General features: G+C 42.7%; 1 protein-coding gene across 1 annotated transcript; it reads left to right on the top strand.

Moving 5' to 3' along the window:
- Nucleotides 1–11,743: 11,743 nt before the first annotated feature.
- On the top strand, nucleotides 11,744–13,756 carry LOC307261002 (uncharacterized protein; the record flags this gene model as incomplete). The annotated part of the gene is made up of 2 exons (XM_080041438.1): nucleotides 11,744–12,098; nucleotides 12,249–13,756. 2 exons carry the CDS (start codon nucleotides 11,744–11,746, stop codon nucleotides 13,754–13,756), a joined length of 1,863 nt encoding a protein of 620 aa, XP_079897564.1.
- Nucleotides 13,757–13,991: the final 235 nt, after the last annotated feature.

The following is a 13,991-nucleotide window of genomic DNA, read 5'->3' as shown; positions in this document are numbered from 1 at the left end:
TCATGTGACTGAAGTGGCTGCATTTGATTGGCAAGCTTTTGTAATGTGGTTTTTATTGGTTGAAATAGTCACGTGATAGAGATGTTGGCTGAAGACGTCCCCGGGGAAAGAAATCATGAGAGAAATAGCTCTCGCATGTAATAAATAAAATATATTAAAAAATAAGGTAACGACCGTCACGTAGCCAAATGGAACGGCGTAAAAGTACCGTTCTTTCTTCAGATATTTACTCAAGTAAAAGTAAAAGTATGTTGCAATAAAACTACTCCTAAAATTACAATTTATTCAAAAAGTTACTCAAGTATTTGTAACGGAGTAAATGTAGCGCGTTACGACCCACCTTTGATCTCATATGACCAAAAATGTGTTCCATTGCCTAGATACAGGGGGTGTCTCACATTACCCGATGGCTCAAATTCCCCCGTTCTCCCCTACATGTGAAAAGTGCAACGTTTAAGGGGTCATTTATTAAATCTTCGTTCATACAAAGGCTCATTTAAAAAAAATTAAATTATTGTTGAAGCCATTCCTAATTCACCTGCCCACTGCGGCACTTTGTGATGGAGGGCTTGCCGGCATGTCCCCCAATGTTATTTTTTATTACAATAATGTTACAGTCGTCCAGTGTAGTGAGTAACAGTGGCTTTGAGAGTTTCCTGGGTTCTTTGTTCCTATGGTTTAATGTTCCCCAGTTCTACATCCTCTTAATATGACACCTTAAGGAGACCTTTCAAAGGATTTTATGTTCCTAAGCATTTTTTTCCCTAGGTCAAATGTAGACTTTAGAGCTGACTGATGTCATACTCCTTGGCAAGTCATTTCATGTTGTAGAATTTTGACATTGATATCTTCACAGTGGCTGAACTGAGTTTTACCATGTTTACTACTGTAAATCATAATGTGATTATGTTCTAAAAAACTGTTATTGCAATAAATCAAATCAAAATCAAATCAGCTTTATTTGTATAGCCCAATATCACAAACAGACATTTGCCTCAGTGGGCTTTACATTCCATACAGTATGACACCCTGCCTTTAGACCCTTAGCTGGGCTGAGAAAACGCAGTGCAACACACATACAGACTACATGTATCAATTAATTTTCATACATTTGGTCATATCAAGAAGATACCATGCTGTGTAGGGAAATTAAAGCAAGAACTATGGATAATAAAGACAGTGTGAGAGAAGTACCAAATACTGTACCTAAAAATACTGGGTTAACTTGAACAATTACCATTTGGTTGTTTTGACACAGTGTCAGTATTTTGGTCTTAATTTCAACCAGTACCATGGGTAAAAAACTACCCAACAGAAGGTTGTTTTTAATGAAGTAACCGAAGTATTGCTAAAATAACCAAGATACTGTGTCAAGTTAGCCCGGTACTGCCTTAAGGTACGAACACACTGCACTCCGCGGCGCGGCGGTTGGCCGCGCGAATCGCAGGTTCCGCGCCACGTGATCATATCGGGTCATAATGGCCCTCATTTATCAATTTTGCGTGGAAACTGGTGCAGATTCTGGCGCAAATACCTCCCTACGCCAGGTATCGCGTGGGATTTATCAAACAGGCGTATCTCGCCAATCTCAGCGTACGTCAGGCCATTATTGATAAATGCGGCGGATGAAAACTAGCGTATCACGCCCCTATATTTTCTCAGTTTAGAGGCCTCGCCCAGAGGTTTTACGACATGGATATACGCAATACGGCACTTCCCTGAAGTAGAAATTGACAGAATAACAGCGAAAGTAGAAAAAAAAGAGTTTCATTTCGGAGCATTAGCCTACAAGCAGCATCAAAGAATGACAGAAGGCAGCAGTTAGGAAGGAAATAACTGCTGCGGTCAACAGCGTTGGTGTTGACTCAAAATCGCCACTAAAAAAAGCGTGTTGCTGTTCTGAAATGCAACCAAATGGGGGTGCGGGGCTGCTGGCATAATATAGGCTAAGTGGTGGAGGAGAAAAAGACGCACCGACTGTCCGATAATGGTCCCCATAAAATAAATACAGGTCTGCAGAGATTTGAATGATTAGAATGTATTGGCCCTTTTAGATAGCACTATTCAAAAGGGTTTTAAAAACTAAAAATAACACATTTAGCGTTTTACTGTATGACAGCAGAAAGCTTGGCACGAGTGGTCAGCCCGGCCGTCAGCTGCACAAGCCGACCCGGCAGCGATCAGCTGTGAGAGCGCCCACCGTCCTGCTCCACCAGCAGATAGGAACAACGACAACGTGCCGGTTAACGGTGGAAATAAATCGCTCGCTTTAGCATTAATGACACATTAAAAGAGGAACTAACATCTACAAAGTGCGTAAAATAAATAAAATGTTAAGCTGAATGTTGTGCCGTGTATTTTTTGTATCATAAAGAGCAGTGTATGTCTACTATATTTAATACTTATTAGGCTAACATTTTGAATGAATGCAGCCCCCGTGCCTCAGTGTCCCCCCAGCTGCTCCAAGACGGAGACAACTGCCCTTTCGCAGTCCCATGCAGCCCTCCTAAGTGGCCGGTGTGTGCACTATTGAATCAGCTCTCCTACTCAGTTGCACACCATAAGCTGCTCATTTTTAAGTGATTAATATCTTTATTTCGGTCTTATTTGCACTGCATTTGTATTATCTTCTAATAATTGTCCAACAAAGTCATCGGCTACCCGTCACAGCATGCGCTGCGAGTCCAAGCTGTTTTCAAATTTGCGTACACGAGCTGAGAGCTGGCGTGGGATTTGAGCGTACCCTACGCTCACGTCCATATTGATAAATGCCGAGATTTGCGTGGAAATGTACGTACACCCATTTTTCTGGTCTACGCAAGATTGATAAATGAGGGCCATTGTGTCCGCCGCCCGACCAGAGTAGCCTTCTCCTACTCTGGGGATATGCTGGTGCTGGTGCTAACCGGTGCTGAGAGCACCAGTCTGCTGATACGAACACACTGCACACCGCCGCCGCAGAAGTTGAAAATATTGAACTTTTTGTTCAATATTTATATCACTCACTTCGGGACGACGGACAGAGGAAATTAAGATGGATGAAAACACGGCGGACACAATATGACCCAATATGATCACGTGACGCGGAACCTGCGATTCGCAGATTCATAGCATTAGTGTTGTATTGATGTACATTGGTGCGATGTTTAACCCAGTGTGCACTGAAATAAAATATAAAAATGCAGTTATGGGTACATTTAACAGGCTAGTAAAAATTAAACCATCAACTTTCAAAATATAAAATAATGTTGCCTTAGAATTACATAAAAATGTAAAGCTCTGAAAATGTACAAACATATTAAAAAAGAAGATAAAAACCCTCAATGATATAAGACCTCTGAATAGCTGCTATACAATAATATAAAAGCTGTTTTTGCAACTGCATTACATGTATACCTAATGAACCTCATACATGTAGAGGGTTGGTTTTGAAATTTGGCTCATGTTATATTAAAGGTCTGCTGAAGTGCTGTCTCCCTGCCATTACATCTTCCATGGCTTTGCCATCTGCGCTCTCTGGCACAGCGATTACAAATGATGTGGATGCAAGCTATTATTCTAATAAAGTCTCATGCTAAGATATACTGTAGTACATTAGAGGCAGCTGGCTGCAGGCCGAATGTCTTGTCATGAGGCCTTCAATGTGCAGCATTTCCTTTGGAACCGTATGTGTGTGTTTTTTGTCAGGGTTGGGTTCAATTCACTTCCAATGGTGTGCTTGCTGATGCATGTGCCAGATGTCTACAGGGGAGAGGGGGAAGAGATTGATGGTGAGCGCTGATGTTGCACGCTTTGATATGAGTCGCCTCATCAACCTCAAATTCATCGCCGGCTTCTGGCCTCCAACGCCATCCGTCACTGATGCCACCAGTTTCTCAAAGGTTGCAATGCACATTGTACAGCTTATATTCAAAGGGGGGTAAATTATTTCTGAGTAGCAGACAATGAGAGAGTATAGGACAATAATCAGCACAATGCGCACCCATTATTCACACAGAATCCACTTGCAGTGGGGTCCATCTACTCCCACCATAACTCTTCTCATAGGCCTAATTCACGCGATAGACCTCTGGCATTCAGCAGCTTTTCAGAGCTTATTCCCTCACCTCCTTTTGTCATAGATCAAAATATTACTTTTAACACCATATTCATCAAGGAGGAGGTGTTAAATGCCTCACTGATTACTTAAGAAGGGATGGTGTTCATTCAATGTGGCGTACAATGTGAATAAAAAGAATAATTATTTTCAGTGCTGGTGAAGGATTTAAAAGCAGCTGAGAGGATGGAAGCAGCACATACATTGGGAGTACTTGAGTGATAATCCCTTTAAAGCCACATATATAATTGATTTATATTGAATTATTCTGTTTTCCGTTCAGTTTCTCTTCTGTTTTTATACCACAGTAAATCACAGCACGTATGTGCAATGCCCTAAAAATATTCAGTTTTTCTTTTTACATTTGGTATAGTTGTATATGTCAAACTGTATGTTTTACAGCATGCATTAGCACACATTCATACTTCAAAAGTTCACATTAAGAGACCAAACATATTGGCTGATGTGTCCTCTTTGAAAAGGTAAAGCAGGTAGTAAGTGATACTGCATAGTCAAGATACAGAAATGCGACACTGACATATTATTGGTGTCAAAGCTCCTGGTAGTTATTACAGTCCCCGTCCAGTTTTCCTAGTTTAATATGCAGGTATGTTTCTCATGCCACATTGATTAATCACCATATTAAAGGCAAGCATCAGTGTTGTTGAAGGCAAAATACTTTCACAAATATAAATGTTGTATCCTTCATTTTAACATGCTGATATTACATGTGCAGTAAGTCAATGAAGAGACCAAACAGGTGTTGCTCAAGTAAGCATAGGTTTCAATGATATCCAGTTTTGCTGCTTCTCACCCTGTTCTACCAAATAACTTCCCATATGATAACAGTTCAACACAACAGCAGCAAACAGGTCTCACCAGGTAGAGCAGATGTTGTCCTGTAACACCTTCTGACACAGATGGAAAGCAACATGACAGAATGACAGAGAGCGACTGAGCTCTGTTGTTGAAAATGACAAAACTATAGGCCAAAAACCAGAAAAACATCCTGTACCTGTATGCTCACAAATAAGCTTGATGGATGGATGATAATCCTTATAATCAGTTCAAATAAACAGATTAAATCTATCTCTAATTTTTACGCTCTAAAATACTTTATGCTGTCGCTTCCGGCACAAATCCAGACATGCATGCCAGAAATAGGTTTAGGTTAGTAGCTTCTAACTTTTGAAAAAAGCATATGTGATAGGAAAAAAAAACTTGACGAAACTGTAGATTATAGTGTGGGCGACAGAGTCCTGCACACATCATCAAGTCCCAGCTATGCATTGTGTTGTAGGAACCTTACGGTGCAATTACTTGTCCTTCCCTCCCCTGACAAAGTGGCGGGGGCGGAAAAGCTTCTGTTAATCATGAGCTCTATTTTATCACTTCCAGGTAGAAACCTCTGTGCTATGCCAGGGAGCTGCATTAGAACACTTGCCGAAAGATCCCAGAGCCTTCATTACCATAATTGCGCCCAGAATGTCTGCACAAAAAAAAATTAACAGGGAATTCGTCATTCCCTGTCTCCCTTTGTTTTAAGCATGCTGTTTTTCAGCTCTGCCTGACGACTCTGCAACCGTCCTCAGTCCCACAGTGAAAGAGGAAAAAGTTCATTTTAAGGAAAAGAAGGCCATCCACACATAGTCATCATTGCCCCTTTCCTAAGCAATTTGTACGGGGAACCATCAGTGACAGCATGCACCATCCTCCTCCACGGTTCATTTGTCTGTATAATGTACGTTACAGTAAGACAGAGGAGGTGTGTTTGTCTCTGGGCATCTGTATGTGTGAGTGTGAGAGAGAGTGACAGAGCACACAACGGAGGAAGAAACTATTACTGCGAGGTGTCTGTGTGTGTGTGTGTTCCGCAGTGTGTGTATTCCAAATGCAAGCACGGTGTACCAGTGTTAATCTACGTGAGTGGCCAAGCAGGCGGCAGAGTGTGAGTCAGTGCGGGGGCGCGGACATGGAGTGAGGGTAAAGGGCCAACTAATGCTGAGTGGCAGTTGATAATGCCAGACCGTTATATCAGCATCTGCCCTCCGGCTCCATGCTTACCTCTGCGAGCCCGCTGCTGCCATCAAGCATTTCAACAAAGACGCGCGCACACACACTGACATGGACTGCCTTGCAAACACTCGCACTCTGCAGCAAACAGTCCATGGCACAAAATCTAATCAAACAGAGGTTATATGGTGCCTCGAGCCATCGTAACAAATTACAACAACTTCATTTTATGTGTGCATATCTCCTCTGCTTAAACAACACATATTTGCACACACAGACCATGTTAAATCCTGCCTCAGAACAGATACTAAGCCCCATTTTAGTTTCTGGGGAGAGATGTTTCCACACAGGACTGTATCTGTTCGGCAGCAACACTATAATTTTCTGTATGTTTATTTTGGTGTTTTTGATAAGCTTAAAAAACTCCCTTTAAAATGAGACATGAAAGAATTTAGATGATATTTCGGTTTGTTTGCACATTGTATTTCTCTGATCAGATAAGAACTATCAAAAATCTAACATTCACACCATTAGGGTGTGACATTTTGAATCAGGCCGCACAATAATCGCTTAATAAAGCTGGCCTCATGAGACTGACGTCTGCAGTTAATATCCAATTACCCTTAGAACATTGCAGATAATATAAAATCCTTCATGTGGTTAACTGAATGTACAGCACACCAATTAACAGACATCGTGGCACACACATGTAAAGAACACACAGTGGTACACGTGTGCACATACACCTGGTAATACAAGGCTAAATGCACTGAGAAACTAACTGGTATAGGGACTTACAGCTGAATTTAGTGGCACACAAGGCCAACAGTGGAGGCTCAGGCACCTACAATCGAAGTGTACGGAAATGACCTTGGCCTTAAGATTGTGGATCAACTTGTTTCTACATTTACAGCACACGCATGCCGGTTAAATTCAACCTAACCCAGGGATTTTGAGAGCGTAAAACTAATCGTGTGTTTATTTGAGCTTAACACTTTATGATAATGACAATGACGCGCTTAAGTAATGTCTGATGCATGAGTCATGATGTTTTAATGACTCATCGATTAATGCCTGATGCATTGTGAATTCCTATTAGTCACTTTTAAGAATGATCTAGTTACTATGATTTTTTTCTATGGAATTAAGACTATTTCCATCAATGAGTGTTAACCCAGAGTTACTTCATACATATGCCATCAGCTAAAATCCAGTAACATAGAAAATGGCATTTCAAACCCATGTTAATTTTCAGGTTTAAATTTAAATTGTTAATGTCTACTAGAAACTTATTATGTGGTTTACTTTAAACCCATTATTTTTCTCAGTGACCAATTCTTCTACACGACACATATTTTAAAACCTTTCCTCAGCCTCTGTCTGAATCGCTTCATTTTAGCGCCTGTCTCTTTAATGCCCAGTCTGCTCTGGTTGGTCACCTCCTGTCTTCTCCAGACACAGACAGACGTTTTTCCGGTCACATGTATCAGCTCTGCTGGCAACTCCACAGCCAGTGACCCAAAATAACCAAGTTTAACTTCACTCGTGCCACAAATGTCACCACAATATCCCACTTTTAAATCAAACTGCTCTTATCGAACTGGCTTAAAATGAGGCTCAGCGTTCGAAAATGTTTATATCGACACTCCTCTCTTATCTCTTCCCCTCTCTCCGTTGTGGCCTGTGCCAATGCGAGTTCGGGTTGGTGCTACCCTAACGTTTGAGCATGACCCCTTGGTGGGAAGGGGGGGGGGGGTTATTATTCTAGTGAGCGCCGGATGTTACATCTTATGAACGGCTTGATGAATCACATATTGTGGGACCTAAAACGTCTAAAAGGAACCGTCTGGCTCGTCTTTATTCAATGTTTGTGGTTTGGTATACATAGTCAAATGTGTGTGCAAAAACACTGAAAAAGTGTGTTCTTCATAATATGCCCCCTTTAAATCAAACTGGTCATGGTAGATAAACGGTCATATGCTGTGTTGTATGACACCAGTGGTCACCAACTATACTAATGTATCCTTTTGATGTATGCTCAAACATGTCTATTTATTCTCCTCTGATTTGTGAACCAATGCATGTTATTTGTATTTGGTTTCCTTGCATCTTTGCTATATGCCTCCTTAACAACATGAAATATAATGAATAAAACTGCTGACCGTTTGATCATGCAGCAAACTGTAGAATTTTGAATCTGACTTCCATTAAATGGCATCATAAAATAATTTATATATATATATATATATATATATATATATATATATATATATATATATATATATATATATATATATATATATTTTAAAGAGGGCTGAGTAAATGCATGGGTCTCAAACACCCTCTTCTTTGTACAACTGAATTCAATTCTAATTTAATGGCACATTAATGAATTTGCAAAGAAACAGCAGGTTAATATTCATTGATTAATGATCCATTCAGCGTTAACTAATCACATAAACTCACAGGGACTTGATCATTTCTAAATGGTGAGCACAGGGAATTCAAGATACATCCTGCATTAATTCAGACATTAAATCCTCATGCATCACTTAAGCAAGCGGTTTGCACCTTAATTACAAATGTGTTAGCGAACCGGGCACAAAGGCTTATTCACGTCTGTCTCTGTGATGTGAAAAGGAATGGTGGTGAGAGGCCATGTTAAGACCACAATGTGCCCTGACAGATGGAGAGCAGCCAGAAACGATGGGAGACAGAGGGTGGAAAATTGAGCAATCCCTGAAAAATGTAACAGAAATTGAGCAGCAAGGCATGGCCGCTCACGTGGCCCGTGAGCCGTGCAGCCACAGATTACCATGGCCAACTCAGACAAAAGCCTATAACAACAAAGCAGCAAGAGAAATAGGCCTGTGGAGTGCACGCCACTTTTCTGTCTGAAGCTGCAGGTGCAAGCAATTGATTCATGGAGCACGTCAGTAATTGACCCTAATTGAACTAATTGCCTGTAAACGAGGTCACTCTATTTTTTATTTTTTTTTCTTCTTCCTCCAATCTCCTAAATCTGAAACAAGCCAGAGCAGAGGAAGAAAGGAACAAGGGAGGAATAAGAAGCAACAAACTAACCTTTAATATGTAAAAAAGGAAAATGGCTGCGCACCAGCTCTGTCTACAATTTTCTCCTTTCATTGAGGAAAAGTACTATTTCATTCATGCCATTTCCGTTCATTCATCAGCTGGGGCCAGCCTAGACTCACACACAGTGCCATCTCGACACCAACATTCTTATCAATGGAAGTGACGTCAGAACTGCCTGCAGCTGGGGGGTGGAGGGATGGGGGGTGTCACGTGGTTCATCGAGGGTATATACAATAAAGTTGCGCTGACAGTGGGGCTGAAAACATTCACTCAATTGTACATTAGCACCATCGCTGCTGCCATACAAACACGCAACTAAATAAAGAACCGCAAGTCTGTTTTTCTTCTTCTTGATGTTGGTCACAGGCTGAAGAGAGAGAGAGGGGGGAAACACAGCCATTCTCTCAGATGATCCACTATTCATGAAATAATATTGGCTTTACCCGCGCTGTGAGTGTTCACCACTTCCCCACCACCCCCCAGTGGGACTCCAGGTAAGTGGAACAAAATCTCATTGTATCATAGGCTACTCAAGCCATGTTAATCAGAAAACCCGGGACATTTCCTCATATTCATTAATGTAGTTATTAATAAAATTCGGATTGTATCTGTTTAAGAGTGAGACGTGTTTGAGCCTTTTGGACTGTGGAATAATTATTTTTTTATTCCTAACTTTATCAGCGGGATTTATCTATTTGCTGCAACTAAGCCATAATTGGTTGTCTAATTGGGAAGGAAGATGCGACTGCTTCTGTGATATTGTTTAAACAAACAAAATAAAAGTAAAACTCAATGCAAATTTTACAACGTTTACTTTCATTTTGTTAACTTTTTATATATCAAGAATTGAACCAATATTTTAATAAACCAATTTTTCTCTGAATGTATAAAACCATTTAATGATTGTAATAGCAAAAAACAATGAAATGTGTTATTTTTATAATTTATTTTCCGGAGATGATTCAAATAATGAAGCCACTGCAATATATGTATAGAAGTATTTTGAAAACGTATTTTTTAAACGTGAATGTTAAAAACAAAATCGTAACAACCCATTTAAATGCCACAGCACATAGCCTATTTGAAAAATGTAATTTCATGTATTAAATTCTAATTCAATTAGAGTCGAAACCGCATCACCTGCACTCCAGTTAGATTGTTTGATGGATTTTTTTCGTTTTCCTCCTTCCTGATCCAGTTTATAAAAATTCAAATAGTCAAAAAAGAAAAAAAAATGGGCTGCATGTTGCGCTGCGTTGTTATGCCCAAATGTGTGCTTGTCTGCATTCCACCACTGCCTCAGAAGAGAGGCATGCCCACACCACACAAGGACAAAGACGAGTGTCATACCGACTGCTTTCCCCCTGGTCCCTGTGCAGAAAGGCGTTATCCCGTAAAATATAACATCCAGCTCATTTACAATTTGGATGGACCGCCCAGGGACCGCAGGGTTAAATAACTCAACCGTATCCAAGCTTTACGCATGACTTCCTCGTGCGTGCAGTCTTGATATCGTTGTCCTGGTCGCATTGCTTTATAGCTCGGATAACAAAATCACAGCTAATACACAGACAGAGCTCGGATCAATTGTTTTTTCTTTATGATTGTTATTTTTTATCTTTTTTAAGAAATACACGTTTGCGCATAAAATGGCAAGTGCCGGCGTTTCGGTTGGGTTGGCTTGGATGAGTGGGTGAGAATTTTTTTTTAAATCACGCAAATTCAGACTGAAATTTAATTCGTTCACGTGCATTTCTCTACTGCTGTGACAGTTTATTCGATTGAATCTCAAGACGAAAATAAAAAAATGTCAGACCGTGCAGTAATTCATCCGCGCTGTGGACTGGGTTAATGCACGGCTACAGGCAAATAATGGCTTGTGTTTAGGCTCGAAGCGCAATTTCTGAATGCAAATTATTACCTTCATCCTGAGAGACACGGGCAGTTAAATATCCAGAGAAGCACGATCTGGTTTCCAGATACGCTGATGTTACAAAGCAATAGCATTTAAAAAATGACCCAATAAGAAAGATTTAGAATAATTCGATTTTGCGTCAAAATCTATGTAATAATTATAAACAAACACACAAAAAAATGTCAGATGTAAGAAAGAAAAGGCAACTTTCGTTTTTGGATTTGTCATGGCTCATTAGACTGCGTTTGGCTTCGTAATTTGTTCTTATGTTTATTCAGTTCTAACACTGCTCACAGTGTTAACTGATTTTGTATGGTGGCCTCAGGGTGGAACATAGCCTATATGAGACAGATAATCTGAATTGTATATTTTACATTTCCGGTGTGATCTTATCCAAAAGCCAGTGACGTATTTCAGAGCAGTCACTCCTCTGTAATTCTAGACTGGCCTTTTCACCAACAGCCATATTTAAATAAAAAAATCCAGATGTGGTTAATATTTCCACTGCAATTCCATGTAATTATGATACCAAATGATATGTCCATCATTTCTAATGCCTCTCTTTGTCTTTCTTGCGCTGCCTTCCCACTTCAGGTGCTTAACCTCCCTCCTGCCAGTTCTGCATGGTCATGACCTGTCATCATGCCCCTTCCACTGCTCAGCTCATCCTATTCGTCCTGCTCATTGTCACTCCAAAGCTGGCTGGCGCCGCCCCTGTGTGGGGCGAGGGATGGGAGGGAGGGGTGGAGGGGCGCATCCGGACAGACCTGAAAGAGGACAGACTTACCCCCTTTCTCTCGCCCCCATCACCCCAGATTCTCTCTAGCCCTGACAATGTGTCTCTAGACCGGGTTACAGGTCAAGATGGCCAATCAGATAAGGTGACGGACCCTGCGCAGGTGTTGGCTGTTCTTTTGGAGGCCCTGGACCACCCAGGGGAGAGCCAAAGCCAGGCGAGTGACTGGGAAGAGGATCAGAGTCAGGAGCGGCCGTCCATTGAAGGCTTGGAGGGCGGAGAGATAAGGAGAGCGGGGGAGACAGAGGGAGAGAGGGAGGGGGTGGAAGAGGAGAGGGAGGGGCCGGGGGCTGATGAAGCTTTTGAGCAGCTAATTGCAGGCCATTTGACAGCTGCTCAGGGTGATGACTTAAAGGAAAGGGATGAGGAGGATAAAAACACAAATTCAGAGGATGTGGGACCTGAAAGTGTAAGTGAGGGGAGTGAAGGGAGAGAAGAAGATGAGGGGCAGGAGGGGGTAAATTATCTTGAAAGTTTGTTGAACAAGGCAACGTCAAGCTACGTCGCACAGGGGGGAGACAATCCCCTCCTGCAACGCAAAATCAGAGGCTACTTCCAAAACATTGACCTGGGTCTTCAAGATAACGAGATCCTGCCTCCTCTGAAGGGCTACAAGGCGTACAACACCCAGCTGGCACGAGCCGGCAAGAAGCTGCACTGGCAGGATGACCGGGACGGCAACCGACCCGTCAAGGGGGGCAACTACATGGACGACTTTGAGGATGGTGGGGAGGAGGTGGAGGAGGAGGTGGAGGAGGAAGAGGAAAGCCTCTCGCACATGGAAGAGGAAGCCAGGGCGCGCGCTGAGAAACAGGATGTGCTCCGGCAGCAGGAGGAGGCAGAGCGAGCCCGGGAGGAGGAGCAGAGGCTGGCGGACATCGCCTCAGACATGCTGCTGCAGTACATGGGCCGGAAGCAGCAGCAGTCCTACATGAAGCCACGGCAGAAGAGCAGCATGGGCGCCGCCGGCAACACTGCAGAGGACAAGCGCTCGGAGGAGGTGGCGCAGGACGAAGACGACCTGGACCAGCAGATGATCGACAGGCTGATCGAGATCAGCAGCAAGCTGCACCTGCCCGCCGACGACGTTATCGAGATCATCAGCGACGTGGAGGAGAAGAAGAAGAAAAGGAAAGAGTTGCAACAGCAGCAGCCGACCAACGGAAACCCCGTCGCCCCAGGTCGCTTCCGGCCGCTGGTACCACCTCCTCTGGCCGCTCCGCCCATCTATCACTACACAGCATCAAAAAACCCCAAGAAAGCCCCTTATAGGTACAACAAGTCCAACAAGAAATGGCACAAGGACAGAGTCAAGTCGTACAAACAGGACTATTGGTATAAGCCTCAGAAGCAGATTGACTACTGGTACAAACCCCAGAAACAGTTTTTAGCCTTCCCCTCCTATCCATACTACCAGAAGCCATATCGAGCTTACTACCCTGTTTATTTCCCGTACCCCAAGGCCCAGTATTATGGCAAGCCCTCCCCCTCAAGAGACCAGCAGCCGTTCGGCCCCCAGGAACTGGACCTCCAGCCCCCGAGGCGCAGGCACAGGGCGGGGGGTAAGAACCGTGGACAGGGCTGGAGGCAGCAGCCACCGCCACCGCTGCCTCTTAACCCTTATATCTCTAACTATATCCTCCCTCACCCACGGACCTACCAACCCTTACCTCCGCCCAAGCCAATAACCCCGCCCAGGAGAGGCAGGCGACCCCCGTTCTATCAACCAGTCACACCGGGAGATGACTATGAGGAAGATGGGCTGGTGCCTCAGCTGGACAGTGAGGAGGAACTGGAGAACTTTATTGAGAGAATCTACATGAAACGCAGAATGTATTGAGGGACTTCTTGGACACTTGTCAGATCGAAGGGGCTGACAGATGTGGGATAGATATACAGTAGCTGAAGAAGAGCTAAAAGAGGGGTGGAAAAAAAAGACTCAGAAGAGATATGTGTTTTGAGCCTGATGGAAACTTATGAGTCAAGAAGTAAAAAGTTAGATTTCTGTTGTTTTTATCACTGTATTTTTATTGATTTTCTCTATCAGGGAGAGGATGATAGGGGTCGTTTCAGCT

The sequence above is a fragment of the Ammodytes marinus genome (assembly GCF_949987685.1).
Source record: "Ammodytes marinus genome assembly, chromosome: 14".
In the NCBI taxonomy this organism is placed as follows: Eukaryota; Metazoa; Chordata; class Actinopteri; order Uranoscopiformes; family Ammodytidae; genus Ammodytes; species Ammodytes marinus.
This window is presented reverse-complemented; position numbering and strand designations above follow the sequence as displayed.